General features: G+C 40.4%; 1 protein-coding gene across 1 annotated transcript; it reads right to left on the bottom strand.

Annotated features, from left to right (window-relative positions):
* Window position 1: 1 nt before the first annotated feature.
* LOC132868645 (medium-chain acyl-CoA ligase ACSF2, mitochondrial-like) lies at window positions 2–22,651 on the bottom strand. Its single transcript, XM_060901690.1, has 16 exons — window positions 22,441–22,651; window positions 13,046–13,232; window positions 12,720–12,848; window positions 11,939–11,992; window positions 10,801–10,919; window positions 10,403–10,565; window positions 4,778–4,873; window positions 4,477–4,628; window positions 4,227–4,318; window positions 4,088–4,164; window positions 3,872–3,979; window positions 989–1,140; window positions 751–892; window positions 537–647; window positions 392–460; window positions 2–290 (listed from the first exon to the last, which is right to left on the bottom strand). The coding sequence occupies exons 1-16, from the start codon at window positions 22,536–22,538 to the stop codon at window positions 240–242; spliced, it is 1,800 nt and encodes a 599-aa protein (XP_060757673.1). The 5' UTR covers window positions 22,539–22,651; the 3' UTR covers window positions 2–239.
* Window positions 22,652–23,289: the final 638 nt, after the last annotated feature.

Here is a 23,289-nt window from a genome sequence, read left to right as displayed (position 1 = left end):
TCATTAATTTATTTCAAATTCCTTATGGCATGTTTTTGAGAGGAAGAGTGAATTTTACATATTGTATAGTGATTCAAAATATAATTATAAAACGGTTGTCCAATAAAGTTTAAAATGTCACTATAAATGTGATTGATCATCCATTTGAATTAATTTTAAAAAGTCTAATCTCAAACATGCTAAAATATGCAACTAGCTTCTACAGATCCGTATTCTTCAGACGTACTGTTGAGACAGCATCACAGTCCGAGTCTGTTCTCCATTTCTGCGCGCAGTTTATTCTTCTGGATCTGAGTTGGAAAACAAACATTTATTAGTCAGGTCCTTAGCATACACTTGTCTCATTTTGGCATATGATTGTTTTTCTGGAACATTGAATCATAAATCTTACTTTGCCTGAAGCAGTAAGTGCATAGCCCTCAACGAACATCACATAATGTGGGATTTTGTAGTAGGAGATCTGGAATACATTGATCGATCACTTGGGGTGTGTGTGTGTGCGCGCGTAAGTTAAAAAATGTCATCATTCCTATTACCTGGCCTTTGCAGTAAGCCTTGATCTCCTCCACGGTGCAGTGCTGACCTTCTGCTATCTTGATGCATGCACAAACCTGCTCCCCCAGCCTACTGTCTTTCACACCGACCACCTACAGGTTTCATGACAGAAATAAAGGTAAAGAATGTTCCAGTTAGTCTTCTGTAACTCCTGAATTGCTGCCTCCTTGTGGTATAGCGAAGTAACTGGCTCACCTGAACATCTTTCACTTTTGGATGTGTGTAAAGAAACTGTTCAACCTCAGCAGGGAAGATCTTTTCCCCACCACGGTTAATCATGTCCTTTATGCGTCCCTCGATACGACAGTAGCCATATTGACTGAGTGTAGCAATATCACTGGACAGATTTTTTTTTTTTTAATCATTTTTCATGCATGTACTCATTCACTACCTAATCTACTTCATGTCACTACTGGTACAAGTAAAATCTCACCCAGTCTTGTACCAGCCATCCTCTGAGATGATGTCCTGTGTTTTGTCAGGCTCATCCCAGTAGCCCTGCATGACACAGTAACCTCGAATGAGCAGCTCTCCAGATTGGCCCAGAGGAAGCAGTTGTCCGGACGATGACTCCACAACTTTAGCCTGAAGAATAGAGCTTGAGTGTGTAAAGGTATAAAGTCCCAAATTATGGCTATGTACATTCATTACCAGTTTATTAGGGATACCTACTTTGTACTTACAATTATTGGATGGTTCGTGTGCACCTATCATAAGTTGTACTGGAGGAACTGGTCAGCCTCTCTCTATACTTTTGTCCATTCAATGGACCTTTTTTCAGTACAGCAGCCACAGTGGTATGGTGGTCTCTCAGCAGATTTGTCATTTGTGTCAACACTTACGTACTACTTTATTACACCTACTAACCTTGGTGGTCCACCTCGAGACTACAGTGTGCCTTTTTCCATGTACAACTTGTACTAATTTTCCTTTAGCAGGTGGGGGTGTGGTTTAATTGGAAGGTGTTTAGGGGATGAGCTAAGGTGTAATGACTGACTAATAGCACACACCTGAGCCCTGTTTTTTCCGTACACTAATGTGATCTCTCTCTTCTTGAACAGCGAATTGAGCACAAGTGTGGGTGGCCATGCATGTGCCAATCAGAATGCAGCAAGTGAGCTGGAAAGCTGCCAAATTGAGTTGATGTGTTTTAGGCTATGTTATTGACTGGCTACTGCTACAAGCTTAAACAAAAATCTCATGTGTAATTAACTCCCCAGGCACAGAAGTGATCATACATGCTGCTCATGGAAAGTTTTTCGATGTGAACTGTTTCCCAACTCAGAACTGATACCGCAACACTGCTATGCCTGCCACACCAGTGCCACACACACTATCATTCCATTACCATGTGTATCATTGCTCTGCTGATAATGATCCACCACCCAAATATCTGCTCCTTTGTGGTTTTATGGTTGTCCCATCGGACTGATGAATGGTGGAGGAGCAGTGCTATAGACCCTTTTCAGTCACGTGACCTTCGTAAACGCGACCACCATTTTGGACATGTAGTGGACTTCAGCTCGAATCAGTTTGAATGCGAGGAAGGCGACAAACGAAAAACATAAAAGAAAAAGGAGCGAGATGCAGAAAACACCTTCACTATCCAGCGACGTAGGGCATTTACAGGGCGAGCGGAGGGAGAGGTATTTGCAAAAATTGAGGTTAGCAGGCTTAGAGAACGACGTTTACCTGCTTCCACCAGGATTGCTCGCTGACGTACGGAAGTACACGAAGCCCTCGTCTTTACCTGACTTCGGCCCACATGATCTGTATACCCATGTCGTTAAAAACCCATCGCCATACACAGGTATTGATCTGAAAGCGTATAAGAGTTTGGATGCCTACAAATATTTTGTGTCAGGCTGGGTAACATGCCTACATCAGCGGGTCGTCCCTGGAGCTGGTGGTCGCCATCTTATTACAGCTAAGGTTTGTTCACATTTTCATTTACTTTCGGTCCTCAGGATAAACAAAATGTTATGTCATTGAAATAACTTCTTAGTCTGTTGAGACATGGCCCGTTATAAATTTGCTGTTACCAGGCAATGACCAAGAACTGTATTATTAGGGTCGGTGTCTGTGTTGTAGCAGTGTACTAGCAGCTAGCTGTTAGCACTAGCTAATGTCAACAACATAGTAGCTAGTATGTTACTGTAGCAATGTTTACGTTCAGTCATTTGGATGACTGTTAAAACCTTTCAGTCTCAAGTTTTTCCCTTTACTGTATTTACTAGTATACTGTAATTATGATCCGGCAGCTATTTACACCGGATCCAGTGTAAATAGCTGCCGGAGCCAACGTCCGAGGTTCCGGAGCGCGCTCCGGCTTGCTCTCCCTCAAATTAAGCCCTGTACAGGTAAATAGCTGCCGGAGCCAACGTCCGAGGTTCTGGAGCGCGCTCCGGCTTGCTCTCCCTCAAATTAAGCCCTGTACAGGTAAATAGCTGCCGGAGCCAACATCCGAGGTTCCGGAGCGCGCTCCAGAACCTCAGACGTTGGCTCCGGCAGCTATTTACACTGGATCCGGTGTAAATAGCTGCCGGATCATAATTACAGTAAACTAGTAAATACAGTAAAGGAAAAACATGAGACTGAAAGGTTTTAACAGTCATCCAAATGACTGAACGTAAACATTGCTACAGTAACATACTAGCTACTATGTTGTTGACATTAGCTAGTCAACAATAGCTACTACAGAAGAACAAAGAGGTTACAATGGGTTATTTTAACCTATTTGGTTACACACTTGCCGCCACAGAATGTTAACAGCAATGTAATGCCTTTTCTGGCTAATTTTATTCGTCTTACCTCCAACAAAGTGGTCATTACACAAGCGTTGGTATGCCGAGGGCTGCCAATCTGTTAATGGCCGCTATCCATCTTCTCCGTCGGGATCCGATAAAATGATAAACCTTGCCTTGTTTGTTGATGGTTACTACATCCAGGTGCACAACAATATAGTGGCATGATGGAAGTCTTGCTGAAAGTAAAAACTTTCTTTGCTGCCGTTCCTCAATGTTGGCTGTGGTAAACTACTGGTAGTACATGTCCAAAATGGCGGCCGCGTTTGTCGTGACGTCACGTGAAAAGGGTCTATTAGCACTAACTGATGAAATATCCACTTTATATTCATTCTTAGAAAGATGCTAGGAAAAAAAAAGTTACTTAGTATGATGCCATAGAAAAACCATATGCCTACATTACTAAATAATCTTTTGACCAGTTTGCTGTATTTTAAACATTTTTTGCTGGTGCCACAGAAAACTAAAAAAATAATGCATAAAAAGAACTTCAGTGACTGGAGCCACCAGACCTCAGTATGGTCCATGATGTACCCAACACTATCAGTCTTAAGCTCCAGCCTGTCCAAAGGAAACCCCAGAAATGTGATCGGACTGTTTTCTGTAGTTCCATAAGCCACCTGATATTTGGAGACAAGAACAGATTTATCATGCAAGCATGGCTTTCAATGTGTTTGTGGGTATGTAGTTCAAAACTCAACAACATAGTAGGCAAACGTTTCCCTTACCGTTATCTCCTTAATCTTCATGTCACGTATCACTCTCCGAATGACTTCAGGGGGACACGAGGATCCACCCATGACCCCTGGCAGTTCAAGATTCCTGCTAGTGTTGTATTGATGATATAGTTACAAACTAAACTTTTACCTGTCTCAAGTGAGGACAAGTTATTGTTCTCAGTGTTTCCTTGATTCAGCAAGTCAATATACATTGTTGGGGTACCATAGATAACTGTGCATCTGGAAAAAAGAGATCCAAAATAAATACTAAATGCAATTAATTTGCAGTTACATGCAATCAATTAATCTCTAACAAGGTGGAATTAACTGCTAGCTATATTTTATCCCACTACACACTAAAATGTAATCAAATACTGTATCAGTCAATTCAACTTTACTTCTCTTTCTGAATAGCCTCCACATTTGCCTGTCCATCATATGCAGCTGAAGGAAAGACCAGTGTGATGCCATGTACTGCCATGCACATTCCACCCAAAACAGACCCAAAGCAGTGATACAAGGGCACAGGAACACAAATTCGCACTTCTGTCTGGGGAGACATAGTAGTATTATATGAGGTCCACTCCAACATTCATTGGTATTTGATTGTTCTGATTTTGGTTTAAAACAGTATTGTTGGGCTATCCAGTGAACTGTAGTTGTATGTTAACTTGTAAGTAATTCATTAGGAAAGCTCACTCTCCAGCTGTAGCCCAGGCGTAGCCCAACGAAATACGCATTGTTTACAATGTTGTGGTGGGACAGAGTGACACCTTTTGGGTTCCCTGTGGTACCCTGTTGAATGACAATAGAGAAAGGCAATAACTTAAACTAAACAACTATTAATGGTACAGTACATGGCAACCTTTATTATACTCTGTGCTTCTGGTGGAAATTGTGGTATTATTTGTATAAGCAAGTGAAACACCAGAATAGATACCACAACCATTATTGATCAGTAAAAGAGTAAGCTAAAATTAACACCAGTCACAACAAGACACTGGTGACATCCTTTCCTGACAGAATTGGAAGAAATGAGATATGCAACTAATTTCAAGTCAAGTAATTCTGGCATCATTGTCACTGGAATAAGTACTGCATTTCTGAACAAGCTAGGTCTCTCCCTGACTTACAATCATTTGAATGTGATCCACCAAATTATTATTATATTATTTTATTTTTCACAAGAGAATCTGGAGCAGAGAACATTTGTATACGTTTTTAATATTTAAATAAATGTAACTGTAAAATATTTTTATTAACAGATAACTTCAGCCAGCACAACACTGCTATTAGAGTCTTAATCCAACCTACCAAATCGGTTATATTACATTATGTTCTAGTCAAGCACTCAAGACCCCTGGGATAATCTCCAAGTGAACAAGGCAGAACAGCAGTAAACAATTTGCTCTGGTGTATTGGGAAGAAGCACACTCGGTAGGCAGGCAGTGCCATTGTAGGTACTGTGAAATACAGTCAGGTCAATAAGTTTTTGGACAGTGACAATTTTCATAATTTTGCCTCTGTATACCACAACAGTGGATTTGAAACAAAGCCATCAAGATGAGATTGAAGTGTAGATATTCAGCTTTAATTCAAGGGGTTTAATAAAAATATTGCATTAATTGTTTCGGAATTAACGTCCCTCCATTTTCACATTTCTTTCTGCCTTCAGTTTTCTTCAGTAAGTTAAAAGCATACTCAAATGGTTTGACTAACTCAACCATTTAAAGATGTTCCATTTCTTTGCCTTAAGAAGCTCTTGGGTTGCTTTCAGGCTATGTTTTGGGCCATTATCCATCCGTACTGTGAAGGGCTGTCCTATTAGTTTTTCAGCATTTGACTGAATCTGAGCAGAAAGTATAGCTCTATATACGCTTCAGAATTCATCCTGCTATTTCTATCAGCAGTTTCCTCTTCAGTAAACACCAGTGACCCAGTTCCATTGGCAGCCGTACATGCCTATGTCCACCATGTTTGACAGATGTGGTATGCATTGGATCATGAGCCCTTCCTTTCCGTCTCCATACTCTTATCATCATTCTTGTGCAAATTAACCTTGGTTTCATCTGTCCAAAGAACCTTGTTCCAGAACTGGGCAAACTTACTTGCAAAGTCTAATCTGATCTTTGAGTGTTACCAGTGGTTTGCATTTTGAGGTAAAGCCTCTGTATTTACATTCATGAAGGCATCTCTTGAACTTTGACAGTGATAGGCCTACTGTCTCAAGAGTGTTCTTGACTTGGCTAGATTGTGAATGGGTTTTTCCTTCACCAAGGAAAGCTTTCTATGATCATCCAATTTAGTTGTCTTCCGTGGTCTTTCAGGTCTATGTTGTTGAGCTCACCAGTGTATTCGTTCTTTTTAAGAAAGTATCAAAATGTTCATTTGGCCACTCTTAAAGTTTCTGCTATCTCTCTGCTAGGTCCCCCCCCCCTTTTTATCTTTTTCCCAGCCTAACGATGGCCACCTTCACTCACTAACACCTCATGTGACTCACTTTAGGAGTTCTCATGAACAACTGCAAAACGCACATTCAACAGTTGGAATCAGCTCCAGACCTTTCATCTCCTTAATTTGTCATGTACTAATGGAAAGAAGCCTTTTTTTTGTTGTTAAACCCCTTGAATTTAAATGGTAAAAGTACACTTCAATCACATCTTGATTGCTTCATTTCAAATCCGTTGTGGTAATGTACAGCAGCAAAATGGCATTGTGCCATTGTTCAAATACTTATACCTTTTTTCACCAAAAGTTTAAATTAGGTTGTGGAAACTGGATTTGTGCTCACCAAATTAATATTTGCTAATTCAATCCAGCCACTGGGGGCGCATAAGCATACTCTTGGTGCCGGTCCCAAGCCCGGATAAATGGAGAGGGTTGCGTCAGGAAGGGCATCCGGCATAAAACAGTGCCAAATCTAACATGTGGATTGAAAAGAGAAATACCATACCGGATCGGTCGGGGCTTGGGTTAACAACGGCTACCTCCAGTACTGTTGGTCAACAGGGTGCCAGTGGAAAGTATGCTACTGTTGCAAGAGACAGAGGAGGCGTGTTAGGAGAGAACCGTTAAAGATGGAAGGGAAGGAGTTTAGAATTGAGGGTAGGAACACAATGTGGGAATATTGACTGGCAGAGCGAGAGAATTAGCAGGTATGATGGAAAGAAGGAAGTTGGACGTTTTGTGTGTGCAGGAGACGAGGTGGAAGGGAAGCAAGGCCAAGAACATTGGAGGTGGATGCAAGTTGTTTTATTATGCAGTCGATGGAAAAAGAAATGGTGTTGGTATTGTTTTGAGGGGAGAGTTGGTCAACAGTGTGATTGATGTGAAGAGGGTGTCAGATAGAGTGATAGGCATGAAGTTGGAGATTCAAGGAGTGGTAATCAATGTTGTGTGCGCGTATACCCCACAGGTTGGATGTGAGAATGAAGAGGAAGTTTTTCTGGGAAAAGATGGATGAAGTGGTAAAAAGGGAGGAGTGCGTGCTGATAGGAGCAGATTTCAACGGACATGTTGGGGAGGGAAACAGAGGAGATGAGGACGTGATGGGCAGATATGATGTAAGAGAGAGAAATATGGAAGGGCAAATGGTGGTTGATTTTTCAAAGAGGATGAATTTGGCAATAGTCAATACATACCTCGAGAAGATAGAGCAGCACAGGGTGACATTTAAGAGTGGAGGAAGATCTACACAGGTGGACTACATACTCTGCAGAAGGGGTAACCTGAAGGAGATTGGAGACTATAAAGTGATGGCAGGGGAGAGTGTAGCTAGACAACATCGAGTGGTCGTGTGCAGGACGAGCTTGAAAGTGAAAAAAGGAAGCGTGAAATAGTGGAGCTGAAGATTAAGTGGTGGAAACTAAAAGAGGCTGAACATCAGAAGGAGTTTAGGGAAGAAATGTCAGTTTACCTAAAACCTGACTGACAAAACAGTTCCATTCTCGAGAAGGAATGAAATAAGCTTAATTCTCATGCAGGAACACGCCCACATTTTTAACTTTTTTTTTTTAAATTTATATTTGTGGGGGCGGCACGGTGGTGTAGTGGTTAGTGCTGTCACCTCACAGCAAGAAGGTCTGGGTTTGAGCCCCGTGGCCGGCAAGGGCCTTTCTGTGCAGAGTTTGCATGTTCTCCCCGTGTCCGCATGGGTTTCCTCCGGGTGCTCCGGTTTCCCCCACAGTCCAAAGACATGCAGGTTAGGTTAACTGGTGGCTCTAAATTGACCGTAGGTGTGAATGTGAGTGTGAATGGTTGTCTGTGTCTATGTGTCAGCCCTGTGATGGCCTGGCGACTTGTCCAGGGTGTACCCCGCCTTTCGCCTGTAGTCAGCTGGGATAGGCTCCAGCTTGCCTGCAACCCTGTAGAACAGGATAAAGCGGCTAGAGATAATGAGATGAGATGAGATATTGGCTCATTTGAAATTTCATGACAGCAACACATCTCAAAAAAGTTGGGACAGGGGCAATAAGAGGCTGGAAAAGTTAAAGGTACAAAAAAGGAACAGCTGGAGGACCAAATTGCAACTCATTAGGTCAATTGGCAATAGGTCATTAACATGACTGGGTATAAAAAGAGCATCTTGGAGTGGCAGCGGCTCTCAGAAGTAAAGATGGGAAGAGGATCACCAATCCCCCTAATTCTGCGCCGACAAATAGTGGAGCAATATCAGAAAGGAGTTCGACAGTGTAAAATTGCAAAGAGTTTGAACATATCATCATCTACAGTGCATATCATCAAAAGATTCAGAGAATCTGGAAGAATCTCTGTGCATAAGGGTCAAGGCCGGAAAACCATACCAGGTGCCCGTGATCTTCGGGCCCTTAGACTGCACTGCATCACATACAGGCATGCTTCTGTATTGGAAATCACAAAATGGGCTCAGGAATATTTCCAGAGAACATTACTGTGAACACAATTCACCGTGCCATCCGCCGTTGCCAGCTAAAACTCTATAGTTCAAAGAAGAAGCCGTATCTAAACATGATCCAAAAGCGCAGACGTCTTCTCTGGGCCAAGGCTCATTTAAAATGGACTGTGGCAAAATGGAAAGCTGTTCTGTCGTCAGACGAATCAAAATTTTAAGTTCTTTATGGAAATCAGGGACACCGTGTCATTCGGACTAAAGAGGAGAAGGACGACCTGATTTGTTATCAGCGCTCAGTTCAGAAGCCTGCATCTCTGATGGTATGGGGTTGCATTAGTGCGTGTAGCATGGGCAGCTTACACATCTGGAAAGACACCATCAATGCTGAAAGGTATATCCAGGTTCTAGAGCAACATATGCTCCCATCCAGACGACGTCTCTTTCAGGGAAGACCTTGCATTTTCCAACATGACAATGCCAAACCACATACTGCATCAATTACAGCATCATGGCTGCATAGAAGAAGGGTCCGGGTACTGAACTGGCCAGCCTGCAGTCCAGATCTTTCACCCATAGAAAACATTTGGCGCATCATAAAACGGAAGATACGACAAAAAAGACCCAAGACAGTTAAGCAACTAGAATCCTACATTAGACAAGAATGGGTTAACATTCCTATCCCTAAACTTGAGCAACTTGTCTCCTCAGTCCCCGGACGTTTACAGACTGTTGTAAAGAGAAAAGGGGATGTCTCACAGTGGTAAACATGGCCTTGTCCCAACTTTTTTGAGATGTGTTGTCATGAAATATAAAATCATTTAATTTTTCTCTTTAAATGATACATTTTCTCAGTTTAAACATTTGATATGTCATCTATGTTCTATTCTGAATAAAATATGGAATTTTGAAACTTCCACATCATTGCATTCTGCTTTTATTTACAATTTGTACTTTGTCCCAACTTTTTTGGAATCGGGGTTGTATATTTGTAAACCACAAGACAACACCTGTACCATGATGAACTGTCCCAACTCTCCCCATCTGGCCATTTGGGGGAAAAAAAATCCTTGAATGTTTTTTCCTCAGAATTTAAGTTTAATAAATAATACTATATGGTGTTTTGAGGCTACATACTTTAATTCCTAACAAATCCTGAATTCACCAGCGTGCATTACACCATAGAATGGACATGGACTGCAAATTAGAAAATACAAGCTTTGGTTGATAAAAATATTTAACTGCACAAACCTAACTGCAGTGTCCAGCTTCGTGGCTCCAAAGGAATTAGGATACTTTAAGTAGCAATATCTAAATTCTGAGATAATCTAAAACCTGATTGATTGAAATTAATTTATGAGAATACAACCTGTCTCAAGCCTCCCCGTTCCCAAGTCTCCCTACTCCCCCCTATTTATTTCTCATAGGTTATGATGTGAATGCATTAGATGTCACACCGATGTAAACTGAATGTTGATGGGGTCTTCTGGCCTTAGAATCTTCTGTAAGCTATCCAGCTGCTGGTGGTGCCGACTCTCTGCAGCTTGCATCACATCATCTATATGCAACGTACCAGACTCCTTGCTGTCCGTCACAATTACATTCCGCAGATCTGGCAACCTAAACGTCCATAGCCATATGAATTAAACTTTGCAAAAATGAACACTTAGGTGGTTTTCCACCTGTAGTGTATAATTCACTGACCATTGAAGAGGATTTTAAACAAAAACTAAACTCCTTAGTTTTTTTCTATTCATTGCAAATTACTTTTTTGAAGCATAATGTTATATGAATTGCAAAGTCTGTAACTGTGGCTCATTTTCTTCCTTGGTGTAATCTTGTAATGATGTTCTACCTTGTACTCCTAATACTACCAGATACTGCAGTGTCGAGTTCTGGGCAGATCTGTCTCAAAATATCATAGAATCTCTGGCTCTTGAACTGAGTAGGACACACCACTGCATTACACTGCACCTGTATTAAAAGGAAAACAACATACTGTAAAACTTAAGCATAGTATGTAAGAAAGAAAACACAAGTCGTGCTGTAATCAGTGACACAGTGGTGTGATTTAGCCCAGTGCACGTGAACCACACTGAATTTTCCAATAACAGTATGTCCCTGTTCTTATTTTTTTAAAGACTTTTTTTGGGCTTTTTCCACCTTTATTGGATAGGATAGAGACAGGAAATGAGCGGGAGAGAGACAGGGAGGGATCGGGAAATGACCTCAGGTCGGAATTGAACCCGGGTCCCCAGATTTATGGTATGGCACCTTATCCACCTGAGCCACAACACCCCTTATGGCCCTGTTCTTATAAACAGAGGAGGGAACAATTTACTAATCGTTCCCTCCTCTGTTTGTCTCTCTTGAAGTTAAAAATGCAATTTGTCATGTTACAGAGAAACTAGAAAACCCTCTTTCCTGTGTCAGAAAACCTACAGTTACAGCTTTACCTCGGACTATTACAACGCATTGACACGGGAGACTCCTTCTGATAATGCTAAATAAATGACTCCTCGCAAAAAAGGCATCATATCAACAAATACACATCTACAGTATAAAATCTGTTTACATGTTTTTAAATCTCTTTATCTGCTTCCGCCTTACAAGTCCATGTGAATAAGTTGTTACTATAGAAACAGTAACATATTAGAACAACCATTTTCAGGTAAAACTGTAGTTTGCCTTATACCCAAAGTACTCTCCAAGCTGTGCTTTAACAAGAATGATAGGAAACAAGAATTCAGTAGAACTGTGGTATAAATTAGATTAAAACAGTATCAAAATTATTTTAGACTAAGCTTCTAACATTCTACCACACTGAAGACAATTCTACTCCAATGCAAATGTTGACATGGCAGAAAACATTGTTGATACTTTAAAAAGTTTATATATCTTTAAAAAGAACATGCACTAAATCTGTGTTGATGAATTTATATTAAAAATGCATATACAGAGTATTAAAAAATACAAACAAATATTTGTCGCACCTTTTTCAGGGCAAATGCCAACTCACTGACTTTGTAAGCTGCATTCAAAGACACCTGCATAGAGCTTCTGGTTAATGGTGAATAAAATGGTGAATATTTCATAGATAATAGGGTGCATCAGTTGCCCTCACTTTCATAAAATCTGATGCATTTTTGTTTGGGTGTTCCTTTTCACCAATAAAGACATCCTGTAAAAATTTTTGACCATATTCAAAAGTCTAATGGTGGCACCACGAGGTTCATTTTTTGCCAAAAAACGCTTATTTTATGTTTTCGCGTAAGGTTTGAATCACAATATTGGACTCCATTTATTGATTTCTTGTGACCCAGAGATCATGTTAAGAACCTTTGCAAGGGATTGAGAAGCATTAATGTGATTCATAATACATTTGTATTGTTTAAAAGTAGTTGAACAATGATTCAATGAACAGCTAAAACTCAAACTGTGCTTGATAATATATTTAGAATATGTACTAAAAATGTGTATCTAAGATATCTGGTATACTCTATAAGGTGCCATAATGTTTCATGAAAAGTGATCGAAATTTTGTCATAAAATAGCAGCTTTTTCCATAACTTTGAGCTCCTGGTGCCACCATTAAACTTTTGAATTTTGTCAAAATATTTCACCCAGTGTGTTTTCTTACCAAAAGGAATATAAAAACAAAAATGCATCATGATCGGAGGAACTTTTCATTTTTAGGGGGCAACTGATGCACCCTAATAGATAAGCATGTATCCTACAGTGAAAAAGAATCATATTAAACATTTACATGCTCACCATGATAATTCCAGCCTTTGCTGTGGCAAACTGGAACAAAATCCATTCATAAGTGTTTGGTCCCCAGATGCCGAGCCTGTCGCCCTTTTGCAAACCGAGTGCAAGAAGACCAGCAGCCAGATGATCCACCTACAAATGGATTTTAAATGCTGACAACAACCCAGAAGGTCATCCTTGCTACTGTGATCAAATTCAAAACAAACTACAATATGGAAAAATGTTCATGTTTTCAGATATCATCCAGAAATAAGAACCAGTCTGACTAGTGTCAAAGCTCATGACGAACCCACACTTCTCCAATCATAAAAAGAATGAAATGAACCTACTTCATGCTGAAACTGAGAGAATGTTTTTCGAACTCCATCTTGAACAAAGACCATGGCCTCTCTGTCAGGCCAATTATTCACTGTTGTTTGTAAACTTTGACCAACAGTCAGAGAGAGGAGAGACACAGAAGTAGGACCTTGGACATAGCTGATGTTCAAAGCAGAAGGACTGTTCACATGAACCCATCTATGCAAGAGAATAAAGAATATAAATGAGATCACTGACTGACTAGTAAGATGTGAAGGCTAAAATATGGTGAATAGGGTCAAAATTTATAGAGGGTTTGCCGAAAGGAATAAGCCAAACTGAAGCCACATTAGCCCAAAAAGTTAATTACTTCTTACCATGGACTTCTCAAAATTGTAATTGCCAGCAATAATTTTGCAACAACATACTAATGTTTACTAGAGTTTGCGGTGTCCAAACTACTATCAATTTTGTTTTTAAACATATCTTTAAAACCTTTTAACATGCCTTTGTTAACTCTAGATTGGATGCAATCTAGTAGGTGCATAAATAAGCTCCACTTAGTCCAAAATGCAACAGCAAGAGTCCTGACTAGAACCAGACGATATGACCACATCATCCTGATCTTATCCACATTGCATTGGCTCCCAATCAAATTTTGCATTGATTATAAAATACGACTACTGACCTATAAAGCACCGAATGGTCTTGCGCCACAGTACCAGAGACTTTTGGTCTTTTATGACCCATTACACCTATTTACAACCCCAATTCCAAAAAAGTTGGGACAAAGTACAAATTGTAAATAAAAACGGAATGCAATAATTTACAAATCTCAAAAACTGATATTGTATTCACAATAGAACATAGACAACATATCAAATGTCGAAAGTGAGACATTTTGAAACTTCATGCCAAATATCGGCTCATTTGAAATTTCATGACAGCAACACATCTCAAAAAAGTTGGGACAGGGGCAATAAGAGGCTGGAAAAGTTAAAGGTACAAAAAAGGAACAGCTGGAGGACCAAATTGCAACTCATTAGGTCAACTGGCAATAGGTCATTAACATGGCTGGGTATAAAAAGAGCATCTTGGAGTGGCAACGGCTCTCAGAAGTAAAGATGGGAAGAGGCTCACCAATCCCCCCAATTCTGCGCCTACAAATAGTAGAGCAATATCAGAAAGGAGTTTGACAATGTAAAATTGCAAAGTGTTTGAACATATCATCTACAGTGCATAATATCATCAAAAGATTCAGAGAATCTGGAAGAATCTCTGTGCATAAGGGTCAAGGCCGGAAAACCATACCAAGTGCCAGTGATCTTCGGGCCCTTAGACAACACTGCATCACATACAAGCATGCTTCTGTATTGGAAATCACAAAATGGGCTCAGGAATATTTCCAGAGAACATTATCTGTGAACACAATTCACCGTGCCATCTGCTGTTGCAAAGCTAAAACTCTATAGTTCAAAGAAGAAGCCGTATGTAAACATGATCCAGAAGCGCAGATGTCTTCTCTGGGCCAAGGCTCATTTAAAATGGACTGTGGCAAAATGGAAAACTGTTCTGTGGTCAGACGAATCAAAATTTGAAGTTCTTTATGGAAATCATGGATGCCGTGTCATTTGGACTAAAGAGGAGAAGGACGACCCAAGTTGTTATCAGCGCTCAGTTCAGAAGCCTGCATCTCTGATGGTATGGGGTTGCATTAGTGCGTGTGGCATGGGCAGCTTACACATCTGGAAAGACACCATCAATGCTGAAAGATATATCCAGGTTCTAGAGCAACACATGCTCCCATCCAGACGACGTCTCTTTCTGGGAAGACGTTGCATTTTCCAACATGACAATCCCAAACCACATACTGCATCAATTACAGCATCATGGCTGTGTAGAAGAAGGGTCCGGGTACTGGACTGGCCAGTCTGCAGTCCAGATCTTTCACCCATAGAAAACATTTGGCGCATCATAAAACGGAAGATACGACAAAAAAAGACCTAAGACAGTTGAGCAACTAGAATCCTACATTAGACAAGAATGGGTTAACATTCCTATCCCTAAACTTGAGCAACTTGTCTCCTCAGTCCCGAGATGTTTACAGACTGTTGTAAAGGGAAAAGGGGATGTCTCACAGTGGTAAACATGGCCTTGTCCCAACTTTTTTGAGATGTGGTGTTGTCATGAAATTTAAAATCAGCTAATTTTTCTCTTTAAATGATACATTTTCTCATTTTAAACATTTGATATGTCATCTATGTTCTATTCTGAACAAAATATAGAATTTTGCAACTTCCACATCATTGCATTCCATTTTTATTTACAATTTGTACTTTGTCCCAACTTTTTTGGAATCAGGGTTGTAGATCAGAAGGTGCAGGCTATTTGTTGGTACCTCAAATAATGAAGGCAGGGGTCAGAGCCTTCTGTCACAGAACCCCACATTTATAGAACAGCCTTCCAAGCAGTGTTTGGGACTCAGACACAGTCTCAGTGTTTAACTCTAGGCTTAAAACACATTTGTTTAGTCAAGCCTTTTGTTAATAGCTTTTTATTAGGTAAAGGAGCAGGGTTTTCAGGCATAGAGTGTTTTGGTAAACTGGGATGTATGGATGCTGCCCCCAACCCCCCCTTCACTCAGGTTTGTTGACAGTGTAGTGGCTGGCCACTTTATATCCTAGGGCGCACTCATGTCTGTGTTACTTTCTGGCTCTCCCTTTTAGTTATGCTGCAATAGCTAGTCTTGCTGGAATCCCTGCTTGCACTCAGCGCACAATGTACGCTGTTCTTACCAATTAGGTGACAATGGGCAGACCTAATAATCTGTGTTTTTCTCGCTTTCTGTCTCCATTGAGTTACATGTCAATCCTGAAATACCAGTGATGCTGGCCTGGCCTGCTCATTGGACATACTTGATCCATTCTGATGCCCTACTTCTGGCTTCAGTTTTCATCGCTTCACTCCTGAGGAGGATGGCCCCATATGGACAGTCTAAAGATACACTTAGAAGATGGCAGTTGACACTTACAGTTTTGAGACGATGGCTTAAGACTACAGTTGCCATGATAACTTTAGGAATGCAGTTGTCATGAACAGTCTTGCACTCAAGTCACCATCAATGAACAGCTGATAACTTCAACAAAATATACTTCAATGTTAAAACTATAATGAATTTACCAGTTACAGAATTGCACCTTTTGACCATATAGGACACACTTATAGAAGCAAGTTATTTATAATCAAGTTATCTGTTATCACCCAAATGAAGATGGGTTCCCTTTTGAGTTTGGGTTCTCTCATGGTTTCCTCCTTATGTCGTCTCAGGGGGGTTTTCCTTGCCAATATCACCTCAGGCTTGCTCATTAGGGATAAATAAATTTATTAGGGATACATTTATTAGTTCATAAGTTTAAAATCTTTATTTTTCTGTAAAGCTGCTTTGCGACGATGTCTATTGTTAAAAGCACTATACAAATAAATTGACTTGACAGGAATATTAACACAGTACACAGAAAGGTAGAGCTCCTTTATTTAGCTTAACATTCTGTCAGGATTATTCATTAGGGCTAATGAATGCATGTGTAGCAATAACAATAATAATAATAATAATAATAATAATAATAATAATAATAATATGCATTATTGTTGTAAATACTAACAGACAATACAAATAGTTCAGGGAACATTAGCCTAAAATGTGTCAACAAAGCAGGTAACACTAACTATTCACTCACTCGAACCCTCAAATAGTACCAAATTTGACCTTTTTTAAATAAACAGATAGATAGATAGGCCCTGTGATGACCTGGCGACTTGTCCAGGGTGTACGCCGCCTTTCGCCCATAGTCAGCTGGGATAGGCTCCAGCTTGCCTGTGACCCTGTAGAACAGGATAAAGCGGCTAGAGATAATGAGATGAGATAATAATAATAATAATAATAATAATAATAATAATAATATGCATTATTGTTGTAAATACTAACAGACAATACAAATAGTTCAGGGAACATTAGCCTAAAATGTGTCAACAAAGCAGGTAACACTAACTATTCACTCACTCGAACCCTCAAATAGTACCAAATTTGACCTTTTTTAAATAAACAGATAGATAGTGTGGCAGCGGGGGCGTGGTCAAGCGCCGGTCTGTGACAGGAGGGCGGAGTCAGGGAAGGTAAGTGGCAGAATCACGTCACCTGAGAGCAATTAACCTGTTTGTGTGTCTTCCCAGTGACTGCGCCCTATATCAGGAGGGAGAGCGAGAGCAGAGGGGCGCAACCCTGAACCAGACGCCAGTTGTGTGTGTGTCTCTGTAAAAAGTATTGCTAGACTGAAAAGTGTGGCAATAAAGCCAGTTGATAAAACCTGATCTCTGTCCTGCCGTCCTCTGTGCTCCACCCACACGTAGGGTCGTTACAGATAGATAGGCCCTGTGATGACCTGGCGACTTGTCCAGGGTGTACGCCGCCTTTCGCCCATAGTCAGCTGGGATAGGCTCCAGCTTGCCTGTGACCCTGTAGAACAGGATAAAGCAGCTAGAGATAATGAGATGAGATAGATAGATCGATAAAAACATGCTGATGTAACTACATACACATATGAGTGTGCTATATCAATATTGTAAATCAATGCATTTATTCACTATTAACTACCAAATATCACAGTTCTGTTTCTCTGTATTTATGCATTCAAACTAACTGACTACAAAGAACTTTCAGAAACTATCTGAAGTTGAGTGATTTGGTACTATTTGAGGATTCAAGTGAGTGAATAGTTAGTGTTACCTGCTTTGTTGACACATTTTAGGCTAATGTTACCTGAACTATTTGTACAACCCCGATTCCAAAAAAGTTGGGACAAAGTACAAATTGTAAATAAAAAAATTTTTAAATAAAAATGGAATGCAATGATGTGGAAGTTTCAAAATTCCATATTTTATTCAGAATAGAACATAGATGGCATATCAAATGTTTAAACTGAGAAAATGTATCATTTAAAGAGAAATATTAGATGATTTTAAATTTCATGACAACAACACATCTCAAAAAAGTTGGGACAAGGCCATGTTTACCACTGTGAGACATCCCCTTTTCTCTTTACAACAGTCTGTAAACGTCTGGGGACTGAGGAGACAAGTTGCTCAAGTTCAGGGATAGGAATGTTAACCCATTCTTGTCTAATGTAGGATTCTAGTTGCTCAACTGTCTTAGGTCTTTTTTGTCGTATCTTCCGTTTTATGATGCACCAAATGTTTTCTATGGGTGAAAGATCTGGACTGCAGGCTGGCCAGTTCAGTACCGGGACCCTTCTTCTATGCAGCCATGATGCTGTAATTGATGCAGTATGTGGTTTGGCATTGTCATGTTGGAAAATGTAAGGTCTTCCCAGAAAGAGATGTCATCTGGATGGGAGCATATGTTGCTCTAGAACCTGGATATACCTTTCAGCATTGATGGTGTCTTTCCAGATGTGTAAGCTGCCCATGCCACACGCACTAATGCAACCCCATACCATCAGAGATGCAGGCTTCTGAACTGAGCGCTGATAACAACTTGGGTCGTCCTTCTCCTCTTTAGTCCGAATGACACGGCGTCCCTGATTTCCATAAAGAACTTCAAACTTTGATTCGTCTGACCACAGAACAGTTTTCCACTTTGCCACAGTCCATTTTAAATGAGCCTTGGCCCAGAGAAGACGTCTGCGCTTCTGGATCATGTTTTGATACGGCTTCTTCTTTGAACTACAGAGTTTTAGCTGGCAACAGCGGATGGCACGGTGAATTGTGTTCACAGATAATGTTCTTTGGAAATATTCCTGAGCCCATTTTGTGATTTCCAATACAGAAGCATGCCTCTATGTGATGCAGTGCCGTCTAAAGGCCTCTGCATGCTCTTGTGACAAGGCTTTCGCAGATAGCTTTTCGCAGACAGTTGTAATTTATCGTTGAGCGGGGAGTAATAGGCGTGCGCGATGTTATTCACAGCCACAACGCAAGGGGGCGCGAAGTCGCTAGGATTAGTTGGTGGGTGTGGTTAGTGGAGTGTTTATCCTCCGGTTACTTATAATGACTAGAACTGGAGTCGTATAGATGTACGTACTTCCTCACTTCCTCGATCAACCGCTCTTCGTGCTGCTCCATCTTCGCTCGTGTTTTTAAAAATGGCGGTCGTGAAAACAAACCAAACCGGGAAAGTAGGGAAGCGGAAGTGTGTGTACAGAGGATGTAGAGTGGACCAATCAGAGCCCTCTTGTCTGCGACGCTGTCTGCGAGGCTGTCTGCAGTGGTCACAATTTTTGAGAGGTGCACGCAGAGCGTCTGCGAAGGGGGGGGCTTCGCAGACGCCATCTGCGACGCCATCTGTGAGGACTGGGTTGTCAGCATAAATTGGCCTTAAGGGCCTGAAGATCACAGGCACCCAGTATGGTTTTCCGGCCTTGACCCTTATGCACAGAGATTATTCCAGATTCTCTGAATCTTTTGATGATATTATGCACTGTAGATAATGATGTGTTCAAACTCTTTGCAATTTTACACTGTCGAACTCCTTTCTGATATTGCTCCACTATTTGTCGGCGCAGAATTAGGGGGATTGGTGATCCTCTTCCCATCTTTACTTCTGAGAGCCGCTGCCACTCCAAGATGCTCTTTTTATACCCAGTCATGTTAATGACCTATTGCCAGTTGACCTAATGAGTTGCAATTTGGTCCTCCAGCTGTTCCTTTTTTGTACCTTTAACTTTTCCAGCCTCTTATTGCCCCGTCCCAACTTTTTTGAGATGTGTTGCTGTCATTAAATTTCAAATGAGCCAATATTTGGCATGAATTCAGTGCTCGGTTTAAGCAATAAATAAATAAACTGAAACTAAAGACGCGCTTGAACACCTGAAAGGCTACCAAAACATATATTCTTCACTTATATTTACAAGAGAAAAACTTACCAACGGACATCAAAAAACTAGAAAAGAGACACGTCAGAGACGTAAAACTTCTGTGCTAGTGAGTGACTGACAGTTTGTTCACAAAAATGGCTCCAACGTTTGCTTCATTAAAAGCGGAAGATTTAAAGAGAAAGACGTGCTGAACACCCAGAAGTCTACCAAAACTTCACTGGATATTCTTCACACATATTTACAAGAGAAAAAGAGACCAATGGACCTCGAAAAACTGGAAAAGAGAGCAATAGTGGAAATATAAAGTTCTACTTGGAGATGAGAAAAAGTAACGGAGACTTTTACAAGAGGACTTCACTCAGCAAAGCCCTTTTGTTCTGAACAACTGCAATGTAACAATGAACTACTACCAAAAGTAACTGAACTTGAACGGTCAACCTGGATATAGCTTGTACTGTATATACAGTGGCATGCAAAAGTTTGGGCACCCTTACTGAAAATGTTACTGTGAATAGTTAAGTGAGCAGAAGATGAACTGATCACCAAAGGCATAAAGGTAAAGACGATAAATTTCTTTTCAGCGTTTTCTGCAAGATTTGTGTATTATTTTTGTTTTGTATAATTGGAGAGTGGAAAAAAAAGGAACACCATGCGAAAGTTTGGGCACCCTAATACATTTGAGTTCTCAGGTAACTTTTACCAAGGTTCCAGACCTTAATTAGCTTATTGAGCTGTGGCTTGTTAAAATTCTTCATTAGGAAAGGTCAGATGATGCAGATTTCAAAGCTGTATAAATTCTCTGACTCCTCAAACTGGTCCCTAAAATCAACAGCCATGGGCTCCCCTAAGCAACTCCCTCGCATTCTGAATAATAAAATAATTGATGCTCACAAAGCAGGAGAAGGCTACAAGAATGTAGCAAAGTATTTTCAGGTAGCGGTTTCCTCAGACTGTACTGTTATTAAGAAATGGCGGTTAACAGAAACAGTGGAGATCAGGGTGATGTCTGGAAGATGAAGAAAACTTTCTGAAAGAACTGCTCGTTGGATTGCTAGAAAGGCAAATAAAAACCTGTTTGATTGCAAAAGACCTTCAGAAAGATTTAGCAGACCCTGGAGTGGTCGTGCACTGTTCTACTATGCAGTGGCACCTGAACAAATATGACCTTCATGGGAGAGTCATCAGAAGAAAACCTTTCCTGCGTCCAAGCTACAAAATTCAGCGTCTGAAGTTTGCAAATGAACATCTAAATAAGCCTGATGCATTTTGGAAACAAGTCCTGTGGACTGATGAAATCAAAATAGAACTTTTTGGCCACAATGTGCAAAGGTATGTTTGGAGAAAAAAAGGGTCCCAAATTTCAGGAAAAGAACACCTCTCCAACTCTGAAGCATGGGTGTGGATCGGTCATGCTTTGGGGTTGTGCTGCAGCCAGTGGCACAGGGCACATTTCATTGGTCGAGGGAAGCATGGATTCAAATAAATACCAGCAAATTCTGGAAGCAAACATCACACCATCTGTAAAAAAGTTGAAGTTAAAAAGAGGATGGGTCCTACAATAAGACTGATCCAAAACACACCTCAAAATCTACAACGGGATACCTCAAGAGGCACAAGCTGAAGGTTTTGTCATGGCCCTCACAGTCCCCTGACCTAAACATCATTGAAAATCTGTGGATAGATCTCAAAAGAGCAGTGCGTGCAAGACAGCCCAAGAAACTTGAACCAGAAGCCTTTTGCAAAGACGAATGTGTGAAAATCCCCCAGGTAAGAACTGAAAGATTATTAGCTGGCTACAAAAAGTGTTTACAAGCTGTTATACTTGCCAAAGGGGGTGTTACTAGGTACTAACCATGCAGGGTGGCCAAGCCTTTGCTTTGGGCCCTTTTCCTTTTTTGTAATTTTGAAAATGCAAAAGGTGAAAATAAAACAAATTGTTTTTGCTTAAAATATATACGGAATGAGTCATCTTTAACTTTATGCCTTTTGGAGATCATTTCATCTTCAACTTGCTTAACTGTTCACAGTAACAGCAATTTTGACCAGGGGTGCCCAAACTTTTGCATACCACTGTAAGCTGGGTTGTTCAGGCTTTTTGGACTTGTACCATTTTTATTGTTAGAACTTTGACTTTGTACATTGGATTGACAGAACATTGAATTATATTTGATCAGAATCAGCATTCACTATTGGTAAGTTACACTCCTGTTCTTAACTTTTTTTAAAAAAATCTATAATTGTTCCATCGAACATTTAGGGTGCATCAGTTGCCCCCTGAAAATGAAAAGTTCCTCCGATCATGATGCATTTTTGTTTTTATGTTCCTTTTGGTAAGAAAACACACTGGGTGAAATATTTTGACAAAATTCAAAAGTTTAATGGTGGCACCAGGAGCTCAAAGTTATGGAAAAAGCTGCTATTTTATGACTTTTATGACAAAATTTCGATCACTTTTCATGAAACATTATAGAGTATACCAAATATCTTAGATACACCTGAGCCACAAAGCATGGTGTGAAATAAAGCTGATCACTTACACACACTGCTGCTGAGTGATTTTCCCACTCTGGCGATTCCAGTGCTCTTTAAATCGTCCGCTGAAAAATCCAAACTGTCTCAACAATTTCATTGTCATAAGGACTGACTAGGAACCGCTTGTAGTTTTCAGGCAACTTTCCAATGAAATGGAAGCTTTACAACGACTTGAGCTGTGTGACAAGTGAGCTGCTACCTTCTCACCCAGTTCACTCCTCCTTAGTAATGGAACATTTGAAGCCAAGGCTTTGAAGTGTGTGTTGACCAGAAGGGGGTGCGTCTGATGAAGCATTACGTCAGGCATATCCAAAGTCCGGCCTGTGTTCAAATTTCCACCGGCCCGCAGCCTCTGTGATTAAAATCAATAATAATAATATTTATAATACATAGGCCCAAATTACTCAATTCTGATTGGTCAGTCATGGAGGGCTTTTTTCCTTAACACGGGGCTGTATTTCTGAAATGCTACTGGCTAGTTCATTGCTTGGTTACGGTTACAAAAATTAGCAAATTTTGTCAACAAAATGGCTGACTCTGCTGACTCAGCAATGCCGCGTTTCGCTATATTTGACGAAGAAATGATAAACCAGTTGAAAGCTGCAAGCGAAAATGAAAATACCAAAAAAAGTAAGAATTTTTTTCTTTCCGTGTTTAAGAAATGGGCCGCAGAAAGACAAATAAACGACTCTCTAGTGGCATATGAATGCTGTGAGTTAGACAAGGTGCTATCAGTTTTATGCAGAAGTGAGGAAAGAAAACATGAATGACAAATGTTGTGAACTTGAATGGCTTCCGAAGTATGAATTTGGCCCAATATATTATAAACAAGTAATCATATGGTTCCTCGTAAA

Source organism: Neoarius graeffei, chromosome 20, assembly GCF_027579695.1.
Source record: "Neoarius graeffei isolate fNeoGra1 chromosome 20, fNeoGra1.pri, whole genome shotgun sequence".
NCBI classification, from domain to species: domain Eukaryota; kingdom Metazoa; phylum Chordata; class Actinopteri; order Siluriformes; family Ariidae; genus Neoarius; species Neoarius graeffei.
The sequence above is the reverse complement of the archived record's forward strand: the minus strand, read 5'-3'. Positions and strand labels throughout refer to the sequence as shown.

Excerpts from the sequence above, each read along its gene's own strand:
- LOC132868645 (XM_060901690.1), bottom strand. The coding sequence starts at position 22,538 with ATGACAATGAAATTGTTGAGACAGTTTGGATTTTTCAGCGGACGATTT. Across the intron at positions 12,849-13,045 it reads TCTCTCAGTTTCAGCATGAA|GTGGATCATCTGGCTGCTGG; the intron begins GTAGGTTCATTT and ends ATCCATTTGTAG. Across the intron at positions 3,980-4,087 it reads TGAAGATTAAGGAGATAACG|GTGGCTTATGGAACTACAGA; the intron begins GTAAGGGAAACG and ends TCCAAATATCAG.